Below are 14,511 nucleotides of genomic sequence, written 5' to 3'. Positions count from 1 at the left end.
AATTCTGCAGTATATCTAAATCCATATAATGTATAAATAAATTCCTATTTCCCTATTTTTATAATAGCTATCTATCTCCAACACAATCTTTGCTGAAAGTAGACAGATAATCGAAAATGTTACTTTCAATAATAATGTATGTATTTATGTCTTTTTCGATCAAATAAAAAATAAATAAATTTCTTTTCGTCAAAGCATCACGCTTATTACTTATCGTGGTTTAAAACAGATCTATCTATGACATGAAATAGTTAATTTTTAATTGTTTAGTGTACATTTCACAGCCGATTCAATCGGAAAATTAATGAACGATTTTAGAATGAGTTTTTTGATACGTGTTTGTTGATCATGGTTTGTTTAAGCAATCACTCTTAATATTTTAAACAAATTTAAGTCGCAGAACTCACTCATGCTACAGGTCAAAATTATACAAGAGAAAGTCAAACACATAACTTTAGACGAAAAGGTCAGGTTTCAGGTAGCTGGAAACCCGAGGACCGCCATGCCATACAGTATATGTGTATACAGGTACAATTATGCACGTTAGGTTATTTCCGAGCAACTTTTTTAATTTTTGAGAAGATCTTAGCATTTTTTTTTTTTTTTGCTATTGGTTAACCGGGTTGATTAGGTTTAAGAAGCATGCATAAAATGGGAACTTAGTACATTGTATACCAAGCAGGTGGCTAAGTTACACTTACAGCCGCTCATCGAAATGTACACAACAAAATTATTAACAAAATACAAATTCAACATACTATTCATGTAGAGCAAATAAAATGTTTATATACCTGGGTATAACCTGCCCTCAATTCATTTTCTAAAGATATGCTTAAGATAATTTATGATTTTTGATTTTGAGTCACCTATTTTCGTATGGTTTGAATATTATTGTATTATTTAATACACTAATTCTTTGTATAGTAAACTTTTGAGGCAATAAACTTGTCGAGATACTTATGTATTTTCTGTTCAATTTTCAAATAACATTTTTAAAAAAACAATTGAATATTTGTTTCCTTATTCGGCAGTATTTCAACTTACAGCTTGATGTTTATACCAAAGTACATATGTACTTAACGGTGTTGTACAATATAACAATATATTCATATCTAATTATTATAATATACATACATCGTAGATGGGTGTGTCATTTTTCATTCTTTCTGTAATATCAAGGAGTTCTACCATAATATATTGATAGGTATGACTATTTAGATTAATTAAGGAAATGTATAATAATAATCATCTAGCCTACTACATATCTATCTATCAAGTATCAAAGCAGTCTCGTTTCATCACCTGTCCCGTGTATTGCTGCTACCCGCAGGTCATTGGTAAAGTAAAAACATCTCAACTGAGCAATAGTTGATTGGTTGGGCAACGCAGAAAACTGAGAGAGGGGGTCGACGATTAGAAATATTTGTTTACATAAATAATACATTAAGTGAAATTAATACTAAACACCAGAAAAATGATATAATTTGATATTAAATAAAACATGGCTTATTTTAAAGCTTTTTCTTATATTTGGTCATATTTTTCGCATCTTTGTAATCAATTTTTGAACATATCCATATTAGTGAAAATATACACAAACACGAATTGTATTGTTATGTATAATAGTCAAATATTGTGACGAGTAGGTATTAATATAGGTATTAAATAGTAGTCAGCAATAAGTCGTTCAGATTAGGCAAAAAGAAAATATTATTAAAAATTTTAATTATACTAAATTGTACGTAATACAAGTAATAATATACAAAAAAATTTACATTTTTTTTCTAAGTTACAAAATAAATAATATTACAGTATATATGATATAATATAGACACCAACCTAATTGTCACCACAAGTACAAATTATAACCAGAAGATATTCAAATGTCATAAAATTTATCCACCTTATCAATTATTCTATAATATTACGATATATATTTTAATTTACATACAATATTAATAAACCAAAAACTACGATATATTATCTTATTTTCAACACATCGTGGTTAAAGAAAAAAAAATAGTTTACAATAAATTATAGAAATTCACCAAGTTATTAATAAATTATAATGAATTTGCAAAATTCAACCAATACCATCCGTTTCCCTATACAAGAAATTACAAACTTTTGTTAAGAAAAATGATAAAGGAAATATATAACTATGAGAAATTTTTCTTATGAGACTGATCAAAATATTTGTTTTGTGAAATATGTTAACGCAAGTCAAGTAAAAAACAGTTTGCAAATATACAAACGAAAATAAAGAAAAAAGATTACCTATGATTAGTTAATTTAATTTTTTTATGATTTTTTTTTTTTAATAAAACATAGTAATAGCTTATTTTAAAAATAATTTAATAAAGTTTTTATCAAGGAGTATCTAATTAATCTGATGTCTTTAGGATTAAAATGTAAAAAAAGGTGTATAATATTATGTTTGAGCAAAATTATTAAGTACACACGGCTCCCTGATAATTTCGAGGTGATTTCACCACCACCCACAGTATTTATCACAGCATTTTGGTATAAAAATATAACCGGACATCAAGTAATTTCCAAGATTACTTGTCCTTGTGTTGCTTGGACCGAGGATTCCGGTCGGTTTGGGTGCCATTATTTCTGGGTACAATACTGACACTGCCGTCGGGTTGCTCCCGCAACGTATGAGTGTACGGAGAGTACGGATTTCCATCAGGATCCCTGAGACTCTAAAAAAATAAATAATTGTAATCAAAATATATGTATATTTTAACAAATGTATCCTTCTATAAATAAGTTATCAAACGTGCAACTTACTCCGAAAATATGGTTATAAAGTAGATCGTATTTTGTTTTCACTCTCATCCGCTCGGTCATTAAGTATTCACGTTCTTGTAACAGATTGAATTTTCGGTCTTTCATTTGTTTCACCTCATCAGCCAAGCTGAGGATTTGGTCCAGCTTGCGTTTCCGGCAATTTTGAGCAGCCACCTAAAAAAATAAACAATTGTATTAATACTATTATCAAAATATGTCTCCAAAACGACATGCGTATAAATAATAAATATATTATAAAATATTAATAATTATATTGCACTACAGACCTTGTTTTTTCCACGACGCCTAATGTCTCTGATCAATGTCAATTGACTTTCGGATAGGTCGTACTTGGACAGCCTCTCGTTGAATTCGTCCATGGGCAGATTGATTATGTCGTCGACGGTGATAGGAATATTCAGATTTCTTGCCCTCTTCTCATCTCTCGTCAGCTGTTCATCCTCACTCCTCTTGCTGCTCTTGAGCTTGTTGCGCTGTATCCTGGGACCTTCGACAGGTAGTGCATACGTATGGTTGAGTGCCACTTGGGTTTCAGGCGTCATCACACGTGAACAGCCTTAATGTACAGAATCGATAGTAAATATTATAATGCAGTATGATAAAACAACGGTATTATATCGTTGACATACAAAAATCAAACCATTAGGTTACATACCATTAGGCATACAGGAATAATTTAATATTTTTTTCTTTTTTATGATCCCCTCTATATTGGCTAAAATAATATAATATAGAATTTCATATTCTGGAGCAGTGGTTTCCAATATTTTTTATTCAAGGGCCTATCAAATATCAAAAGCTCTTATAGTGGGTCAAAAGAGTGACCGGTCAAAATATCTCCGAAAAAATACCTTATTACCACGATATATATTTTTTAATTTTTTAGAAATGTATACATTTATGAATATTTTAAAAAATAAAATAATTTTAAATAATATACTTAAATATATTTTGTTGTATAGTTATGATACAGGTGATAATTAACACGTGCGTGCGATAACGATTCTTGATATTATACATATAATAATCCCGGCCGTCGAGACTCCTGTTCTGGAGCGATGCAATATACTATTACTTGATATTTTTTATTAAGTTTTTTTTGGGGGGTGGGAGGCTAAACTTATTTTAGGCACCACAGAGTTCCTAGTAACGTACAAGCGGATAATATGAAAATTGAAAAAATAAGTATAGGTAATAATAAGTAATGGTACATTCAAATTACGAACCAGCCATGTGTCTGTTAAACTGTGAAGAACCGGGCACTGGAATGCCTTCCCTGGCAGACATATCGTATGGCAGGTTCAATGAATCCGGAACGAGACCGATGTGATTCGACCTAGCCGTTTCGGTTGCGTTCGGGGTCCCTAAAAATGTACAGGTAACAAAGTTAAATCATGAGACCAGAGTTATTTAACCCAGCGTTTCTTAAACTGTGTTCCGTGGAACCCCGGGGTTTCGCGAAATTAGTGGTTTTTATTCAGAATTTTAAATTTTAAATTTCGACACATTATTATAACTTTTATTGCAAATAATCCTTACATAAAATTACGCATTGAAAGTATTCAAACAAAGTAGTGGTTCTAATTATCGATCTGTTATAACTTATTGTTAAAAATTCAATACAAAAAAGCTAAAAAAAAAAAAAAAGTTGGGGTTCCACGGCGAAAGAGCACATAAAAAGGGTTCCACGGATAAAAAAAATTTAAGAAACGCTGATTTAACTAATGCATTTGTACACATTTCAACATTGTCAAATTAATAATTGATATTTTATAATTGTATGTACCTGATACGGGATCTGTAAGGCGTCTCCCGTACAGCTGGTATTTCTTTTGCGGAGCTGCCGAATGACCACGACTCCCGCCGGAATACAGGTAATTGTCCAACCACCTCATTTTTCTGAAGCCAAACAATAATATTATAAATAATAATTCACTAATCAAGTAAAACATCTCGTCTTTTCATATAATAAAATAAAATAAATTAAATTAATAAAATCAAGGTTTGATAACAAATTTATGGCAATATATGTAAACAAAACTAACTATCAAAAATTTAATATTTATAATAATAATATTAAAAATTATAAGTTATCTGTTCATAATAATAATTGTAAACAAATAAGTAATTGTAATTGCATAGAAGTAAAAAAATTAACAAAAATAAAGTACCTAGGTTCGATTTGTGATAATAAACTGAATTATATAAATACCATATTGAACTATCTTAGTAAGGACATTTTTTAATATCTTTAAAATACTTACACTAGTTTTGGTTCAAAAAGTTTTGAAGACAGTATAAACTTCATTAGTAAATTCTATAATTTCGTACAGTATGAGCATATGGGGTGGTATTTTTAAAACCCATCTTACACGATTAACTTTTTAATAAAATACATCTTAAAAAAGCCATATCTCACTGCAACTAGCATACTACATAAACAGTTTAATATTAATTATCTAGAAATTCTACATAGAACTCACTTACTTGTATTATTATATAAATATAAACTCCTTATAAATAAACCAATGCACAATTTTAACACTAGATATTAAAGGAAACAAATAATGTAAATCCCTCTGTATGTAACAAATTATTTGGTATGATGTCGTCTTTAAATATTGGTATTAATTTACACGAAAAAAATAAAAATATTGATTCTTTTCTAACATTAACTAAATTTAAGATGTATATTAGGAATTTAATTCGAATATATACATGTACATTTATAGGTATTTAATTTGAGTTAAAATGTACAAATATACTGCTTTCTTTGACTCATTGTTATTACTGTTGTTATAATTTATCTTATTTTGAAATTGAAGGCCCAACCAACCTAAAAAAAAGTTTACTAAGAGGTTGAGTCAGAAAGTATTTAAAAAAATAATCAATGTAATTAAATATTTCTGAAATAAAGTTATTATTATTGTTATTATATACGGTATGTTATATTATTAAGCATATAATGCATAACACATGGATACACTATATCCATGGACACACTGTGTCTATGTGTTTCGACGAATAGACAAAGAAAAAACTGTTAGACTATAATAAATTACTATCTATAGTACCTACAACATTATGGACTCTAGCAAACTATCAATTTTGCGTTTGGAATACCGCATTTCAGGTAATTTCCTCCAATTATCTGTTATCGCACTAGTTTTATTAATCTTATTTTTGAATTCCTAAACATTCCTAAAATTTAAATTTTATAGTAGCTATATAATTAACAATACTGAATACCTATTTAAGTTAGTTGATTTAAAAACAAAATGTTAAAATATTTATTTTTTAACAAAAGTAATTAAGTACTAAAGGGTTCAGATTATAAATAAAAAAATTAATGCTCAACATCTTATTTCGAGTAATCGCGTAACATTACTACCAATGTATTACACGAGAAATATCTATATTTTAGTTTGTGCTAGTTGCATAGTCAGTTGCACTTTATGTTACACTTTGCATAAATAAATATATATTATGATAAACAATAAACTGACGAAACAACAAATGTATTATTCTTCGTCATTTGTGATAAGATAATCTGATCAAGACTTACCCATATTCTTGGTGAGAGTGCGACGGGTATCCGTCGTTGTGTCCGCTGTCCGAGTTTGTTTCCATCCATTCAGTGTCCGACGACAGTGAAGGCACGCGTTCTGAGCCCATCGAACTGACGGCGCTATCAGAATCGCCGCCGCCCGCGTTACCGTTTTGAATCATGGTCGCGGTGTTTATCGTGTTGTTGTTGCAAGGCACTGAGCTGCTGGCAGTGTCCATCATCCGCACTGGGTACATTCCACCTAATATGGGACGAGAGAGAACGTCCGAAAATTACAAACTGAATTTATTTACTGGGTTTTTGCGTCCTTACCATCCGCGCCCATCGCCGGATCCATGAGCTGCAAATCGTCATCGTTCAATATTGACGACAAAAGTCCTTCCGATGAAGGGGCCATATCGTTATTGTGATTCTAAATGTAAGATAATATAGTACATAGGTAATAACTAATATTAAATATACAACAATTACCGTCTAGGTCCACGATTACTTAACTGTTAAAGTGACATAACCAGATTACCCATATCTATACATATATAATTTATTTTACTACATATCAACGACGTATTTGTTTGGGGGATAGATAAATAGATCCCTTTTATCTTTCAGTGTTAGGTTGTGTCTTACTTTTTAATAATTTATTAGATTTTATATTTTGTTTTCTGAGCACAATGGTAAATTTGTTTTTATGTGTATACCTACATCTAAAAGATAATATTTATAAAACAAAAATAATGTTTCAATATTATAGTTGGTTTTTGCCTTTCTGGTAAAAAAATTAGATTAAGTCTGCACTTTGAGGGGGGGGGGGAGAGGAGAAAGTAAAAGAATATTTCCAAAATATCTAACTATCTAACAAATAAAAAAAGTGATCGAAGGCTTTGACGGTAACACATATACTCAATCCAAATAAAACGCTTTGTGGACGGCTATATATACTATATATGCTAGAGATCATTACCTGATAAGGAAACATCATTTCATGTTGATGGGGTTCCGTCTTGAACGCGGCAGGCTGTTCGGATGAGCTGCCGGGCAAGTGAAGCGAAGTGGCGACGGCCGAGCTCAGATTGCAATTGGTCGACACACCTGAATAACAGAAACAGATGTTGTATATTATATATTTTTGTTAAACAACATTATTGTAACTCTCAAACAAATTAATAAGGAAATATTTAACAATAATAATAAAAATTCAACGATTTCAGTCTGCAATATTAACAATAAATAGACTATGTTGATCGTAGCGATGTGTTTGGCACGCTAGGTACGCGTGGTGCCTTTAGTATAATACTATAGAGGCGATCGTGAGCAAAAAAGGAAAACGTTACGATCCGTTCGCACAAGTTTCTCGTCCATATTTTGTATTGATATAATGATAATTGATAAGCCTAGTGTGATGAAAGATATAACCGATAGTGAAGAGAATGAATGTGGAAAGTATTTACGTCCAAACATATTTGATAGAATGCTACAGAACTTTAAATGGGCGGATATTTAGTTTAATTTAAGAGGAGAGGGTGGTCTTAATTGTTCATACTCCCAACTGCGTTATAAATATTTAATAACGAAGCTATTATTCAATTATAATTATCAAATTTTAAAATGATAACAGGTAATGTATCAATAAAAAATATAACATGTTATAAAAAACATTGTAAGTCTATGTTGTTAGAATATTTTATTCCGTCTATGAAAATTATAAAAAGTCATCAAACACAACTTTAAAGTCAGTAAAAATCTGTAAAAATCATGGTCTGTAAAATCTGTTTATCTGGTTTATTTTTATTTTACATTTTAATATATTTTTATTTTTGTATATTTTTGCAGTTAATTAATCAAAAAGACAACTAGCAAACTAAGTAAGTTAGTAAGTATGTTTCCTTGGGCCTCCACAAGTTTTCTTAGTGTAGCCCAGTAATCTTATTGACTTTAGTTTTTAAAAAAAGCGAATAGTTTCAATAAAAATGAATCTTATTCTATTGCGCCTATTGTAGCTGTATAGTTGTTGTATTTGTTTTTTAGACTTCATTTGGTACAATTTACTTTTATATATAATTACAAAAATACTTTATTAACATTACATTCAAAAGAATAAATAACATAGTAGGCAGGTTCTAAAAAATCAGTCGTACAAACAAGTTTAAAAATGCACTTGTTATTTCTAAATTCCTAAAATAGATAATTATTTCATGACGAAGAAATATGAATATATATTTGACATGATATCATGAAAGTATCAAATGTTGAGTTTAGTGAGTTCTTGCAAACTTAAGGGAGTTTTAGGATAATATATTAATATGTATAAATATATATGTAGACGACTTACCGATCGGTGAAGAGTGGTGGTGATAATGTGATAGGGACGACGACGAGGACGACGTGGTGGCGTGGCCTCCGCCCATGTCAATGGACGTTGACGCTGGCGGAGGTGGCAGCGGCGGAGGCGCGCACAGGCTTACGTTCTGCAAAAGCACGTTTCCCGTGTTGTTGTTGCTGTTGTGATTATTGTGTTGATGATGGAGATGATTATGTTGATGGTGATGAGGATGGTGATACATGCCGGGCCCAGGTGGATAATTAAGTGAGCTGGACGGATGCTGACCATAGTGGGACTGATGGTGATGCTGCCCTTCGACTGGGAACGCCAGCATGGGACTGCACGTAGCCAACTCCTGCCAGCCTCGCTGGTCTATTCCACTGTTTCCCGTTCTTGTGTAGCCCATCCTGCCCTGGAGCGACAAAATTTCGTAATTAGTTATAGCTCATAAATTATAATATAATATATTGTAAATTATAATAATATACAATAAAGAAAAAAATGAAACAAGTGAGATAAGCTCACTCTGCAAAACGTTCTAAAAATTACCGGTTTCTAAATATATTTTAATAAAACGCAATAAAGTATAATTCCATATGATTATATCAAATTTATTTTTAATACTTTTTGGTAAACTTTATATTTTGGTACCTATCTTTCAATATTGGCTACTATACCGATATATGAGATCAATTTGATTAATAATATTTTGATATTTTTTAATACTGGGTAGTACCAATTTACTTTTAAATTTGAATGAAACAGCATGTATAAAATCTTAATACAAGCAATCGTATAACTGTGTAAGTATTGGTAACTAACAGACGGACTGACAGAACGGGGATATAAGGTATTCTAAACTCATGTTTAGAAATCTACAACTAATAGATGGCCAACATGGAAATCGTCATAATTTTTAACTTACACCAAACACAGAGTTCATCCAATTAAAATAAATGATTATACGTTTATTAATTATTATAATATTATATAGGTATACATCATCGTATCGCCATCCGAAATTTTATTTCACCAATATACATCGGGGTGTTCCAAAATGATTAATACGATTTCAATATAGGCTATAAGACTCAAATCCGTGTAGTTTGTGGCGAACGACTATGTATAGACACCACCACCTAAAAAAAGGATGCTCAAGTTTTTTTTTGGCTGCTAGTTCCTACTTTTTCGATTGCGTTGAGGAACCCCTAAGCCAAGTGAGAGCGTTTCGATCAGTTGTAGTCGAATTACCAACAGATCAGCGGAAGACTTTTTTCGACCTTACAGACCGCCATTAATTTGTGGTAGGTACTTAAAAGTCGAATTGTATAAATATACTCAATATAATAATTACTGTAAACATGCTTCAACAGGTGTATGAGGAATTTGAATATTTCTTAGAAAAACAAACAAAGAAGGGTTTAGTGGGGTGGGTCACAATGTATATTTCTAAACATTGTAAAGAAAATGTAATTTTATATTCTAACTTACAATGCTTTAATATCCTAACTTGTAATTACAATTTATTTTGCGTTTTTGTATGTAACAGAAATACAGAATAAAAATTAGGCATTGTTTAAATATGTTACGCGTAGACGGTAAACCCGTTAGGTATATGATACGATATAACTATATTGGGCATTGGCAATAATTAAACTTTCACGTTTTTGTATGATTGATATTAACTTAGGTATAGAACAAAAGAAATCAATAGTCATTACTTATATTATATTATCATATTATCATAAGTAACACACAATATGATGAATTTCTAAATCATCCAAGATTCGAACTCCAAATTATTAAGATAGTAACTATGTATTGTATATAACTGAATAATATTATTCATATTATTGGTACATCAGATAATAATTAGCGAAAACCCCAATACGATAAGTTCATTATATTACAATTTATTATATTATTTCATTAAAGAATACAATAATCTATCTTTGTATCTCGAATATATATGACACAATAACATATTATGTTGTAAGAAAACTGAGTAATGTAATGTTATTCTTTCTACTCGTATTATACGCTTATATTAATGGTATGTTATTATGTCCCTGCAATGCTATCTAAAGTTAACTTTAGGGTACCAACTTTCAGTTTCTGAAACTTTTTTTCGTTTAATATATCGTATTTCTTTTTTCAATCGTATAATTATTTACTAATGGACATATTGTAATAGAGTTATGAAACTGACCTAGACCATCCATCATCTTAGTTTTTTGTATAATTAACAACATGGCTGAACCATTTTTTCGTAAATGTTAAATATATGTCATTCTATGTAATTTTATTAATGTATTCGAACTCTATAATAAACCTATCATGTAATTTAATCTGTCCCATATTAAAATATAAACAAATTAAAATTAAAAATATTATTCTCACCAGGAAATAACTAATTAGTCATTAAAAATACTGTTTGCTTTTATTTATGCACCAGCAGTGCAGATATTCATTATTGTTTTGTGAAACCCTGAATTGGCCAACTATATGAGTACGAAGAAAACAATATGAGCAATAAAAATATTTACTACATTTTGATCGGCTATATTTTTATCGACTTAGAAATCCATTCCTTCCTTATGTGATTAATATAAATTAGTTATCGCACTTGTATGGCTATTAAATGTTTATAGGTACGTGTAAACTACGAACAGATTAAAAATATCACAAACAATATATTATATACCTTATTTTTATTACGTTACAAGTTAATTGTTAAACGGATTTACATTTAGGTACGCTTGGAAATAACTCATGTTTAGACAATTTTCAGACATCCAATATGGAATAAATACAGACATTAATTTCATATTCACTTTAAGTAACTACCTAGGTATAAAAATAAATTAAAACTTATGATATTATAGAAATCGGTATACATCATTGGTAGATATATGAAATTGCGTAGGTATTTTTAATACACAGTTTTTTTATTCTAAATCATTTTATCACATAGTAATTTTTAAAACAATATAACAAAAATATTAATATTGTACACAGTACACATATTAGATATTATATATATTATTATCAAATTATACATCTATAATAATAAGTAATAACAGAATAAACTGGTACCATGCAAAACAATAATAAAAAAAAATTTTCTTGAACACGCTTTCAATAAGAATTTGAAATAAAAAATATCAACACATATGTTGATACTGCAATAAATAAATAAATAAATGATCAACAAATAACAAAAATATTTTACACATAAGTATGATGCATCATTAAAGTGTAGAACTTGGGATTATAATCGCAATCAGGCAGTTTATGTTATTGAGTTAATATAAACAAATATTCACAATGTTAAATTTTCAAATGTGCAAAAATGATAACATTTTCGAATTAATACTTTAAACATGCGTATAATTATATATTTTACACCTCATGTTTCTTGATTTTTTGAAATGTTTTTACAAATGCATTAGAATTTACAAAAAGTGGGCGACAATAGTCTTTATGACATAAAATTCACTAATGCTAAACATTGTTTATTATTTATGAAATAAACATCGCAATCAAACAATATAAATAAACAAACAAAAAATAGTTTTGAATTTGGAATATTATGCGACTTCTATTAGTGTAGCTCTTAATGTAATACGCGTACTAGACTATTTTTTATATTATTTATAATTATTTATAACTCTATATTTTAAACCTATTATCGAGGGCAATTATCCTCATCTAGTTCATAAAGTTGAAACTGATCATTCAAATTCCGATTTGTATCCACCAACATTTTCAAGAACAAAAAACGTAAAAACAATAATGTTCTAATTTAAAAATAATAAATATAAGTTTCTACTGTCACAGACCAAAGGCCACCTATTCCTTACATAATTAAATGGAATACAAAATTCAAGCATTTAAAAATATGACACATTACGTGTATGCATACTATATTACTATAATATGTACTTAAAAATTCCGAAAATCAGAATTTACACGAATTCAAAGGATAATTATATACGGAGACGAGCCAAAACACTTTTAAAGTAGGTACTTGCACGTATGTAGGTACGCGAAACACGACACGCAGCACCAGATAATACATACTATTTCGTCTGGTGTTTTGGGGTTAACTACCTACTGTCCTCTTGACATTTTAACGTTTTCCCAAGCTGCAGCACGTCGTTTAACCGACCCAATACGCACGTACAGATAGTGGTTCGTAATGCCGAATAATATATGTATGTTGTACAATTAATTCGTCTCGAAGGGGTAGTTTCGGAGGATCAGCCACTCGAATAGAAGCGGTCGTCTGCGGTCCTCTATCCGTCACTAAGTAATATTTTCAAAATATTATTATATCTGCGGCTAGCTGCAGGTAGCTGCCATACCCAAAGCCATGGCGCGACAACGGTCATCTATATATGACGTATGGACCTGCCACGGCGGTGGTGGACCGCGACAACAATGACGGTGAAATGCACATATTTCGTTTCCCTCGATTCCGAAACGCTGATTGCGTGATTATATTATTATTATGTGAAGGAGAGAAAAATATAACACAATAACATTGTAACCGCCGTCCAAATTCAAAACGGTAGGTCTATTATGCGGATATTATTATAAGTGCGTGCGTAGTGTATGATGTATATTATTATTATTATTATTATATAAGAGGACGGAGCCTCCGAGTCCGGCGAGGGATGAAACTACATTATATATATGTATATGTACGCGCCTGCACTCGACCCGAAATTCCAAAAATAAAATATAATAATAATAAAAATAAAAATGCTCTTCCAACTATATAGTATATGTTATATTATTATAGTATACACATAATATTTTGTGGTAGGTAGTAGCGAGCGTTTATATAATATAATATAGTACTATATATATATATATATATATATATGCGTAGGTACGTTTCAATACTCGGGATTATTATTATTATTTTATCATTCCGAGGTGAATTTCGTCGTCTCGAGTGGTTATGATAATTATCACGCGAGGAGTCAACACATTTGCCAGAGTGCACATTATATATTATATTATATTGTACAAAAGTCTACCTGCTGGCCGCCGATCGGAGCATGTATATTTGAGTAAATATTTATCTTTGTCCGTCCGACTACGGTCTCTCCACAACTATACACAACAGCTCTTGCTGCTGCTACCATGCGTACGTGTCCTCCGCCTCCGCACGCCGTGTGACTGACGTTTTTTGCCTTTCCCTCCCTCGCCACCCGGACACTGCAGACGCACACGTATACGTACATAATATTATTATTTATTACTCGTCAGAGTGGACGACGACGCGTCAAGTCGTTTGAATAGAATTCTTAAATAATTTCGTGCCCACTTGACGGGAGCGACCATATATGCGCGCACACACTCACACTATAACGTTCGTATATATAATATATTATAACATATACCTATATTATATACGTCGAGCAGTAGATTGACATTGGTTACTAAAAAAAACCTCTATGTGCAGACATTTTTTTCACTTTAACGTACCTATACCTATAATAATATAATCTAGTATGTGTTAACGCGTGTATATCATCCCCCCTGTAGCACACGACGGTGGGTGCAAAGCACCAGGGGCTTTAAATATCGTGGGCGACGACTTGCCGATTTTCCTTACCCCGGGGGAGAAAGCTCGTTGCGGTTATGTCTCGTGAGAGTTTCGCAAATAGCCGGCGAGGCATTAGCCGCCCAATACGGAAAATACGCGTCATATACTATTATTATTATAATGTGAGTACGTTAGTGGACGCGGTCTAAGAACAATGTGAAACCCGTCGCTCGGCAATTTGTCAAG

General features: G+C 30.9%; 1 protein-coding gene across 3 annotated transcripts in view; it reads right to left on the bottom strand.

Moving 5' to 3' along the window:
- Window positions 1-1,696: 1,696 nt before the first annotated feature.
- LOC111026671 (segmentation protein cap'n'collar-like) overlaps window positions 1,697-14,511 on the bottom strand; it is a 105,236-nt gene continuing 92,421 nt past the window's right edge. For all 3 annotated transcript variants that reach the window (XM_022304789.1, XM_022304791.1, XM_022304790.1), the window contains exons 7-15: window positions 8,715-9,117; window positions 7,347-7,474; window positions 6,698-6,797; window positions 6,383-6,626; window positions 4,604-4,716; window positions 4,044-4,181; window positions 3,084-3,373; window positions 2,797-2,970; window positions 1,697-2,708 (exon numbers count right to left, since the gene is read on the bottom strand). In XM_022304789.1, the coding sequence (XP_022160481.1) occupies window positions 2,562-2,708; window positions 2,797-2,970; window positions 3,084-3,373; window positions 4,044-4,181; window positions 4,604-4,716; window positions 6,383-6,626; window positions 6,698-6,797; window positions 7,347-7,474; window positions 8,715-9,117 (1,737 nt within the window). In that variant the 3' untranslated portion in view covers window positions 1,697-2,561. The remainder of the gene's footprint in view (window positions 2,709-2,796; window positions 2,971-3,083; window positions 3,374-4,043; window positions 4,182-4,603; window positions 4,717-6,382; window positions 6,627-6,697; window positions 6,798-7,346; window positions 7,475-8,714; window positions 9,118-14,511) is intronic.

Source organism: Myzus persicae, unplaced genomic scaffold (assembly GCF_001856785.1).
Source record: "Myzus persicae strain clone G006 unplaced genomic scaffold, MPER_G0061.0, whole genome shotgun sequence".
NCBI classification, from domain to species: domain Eukaryota; kingdom Metazoa; phylum Arthropoda; class Insecta; order Hemiptera; family Aphididae; genus Myzus; species Myzus persicae.
This window is presented reverse-complemented; position numbering and strand designations above follow the sequence as displayed.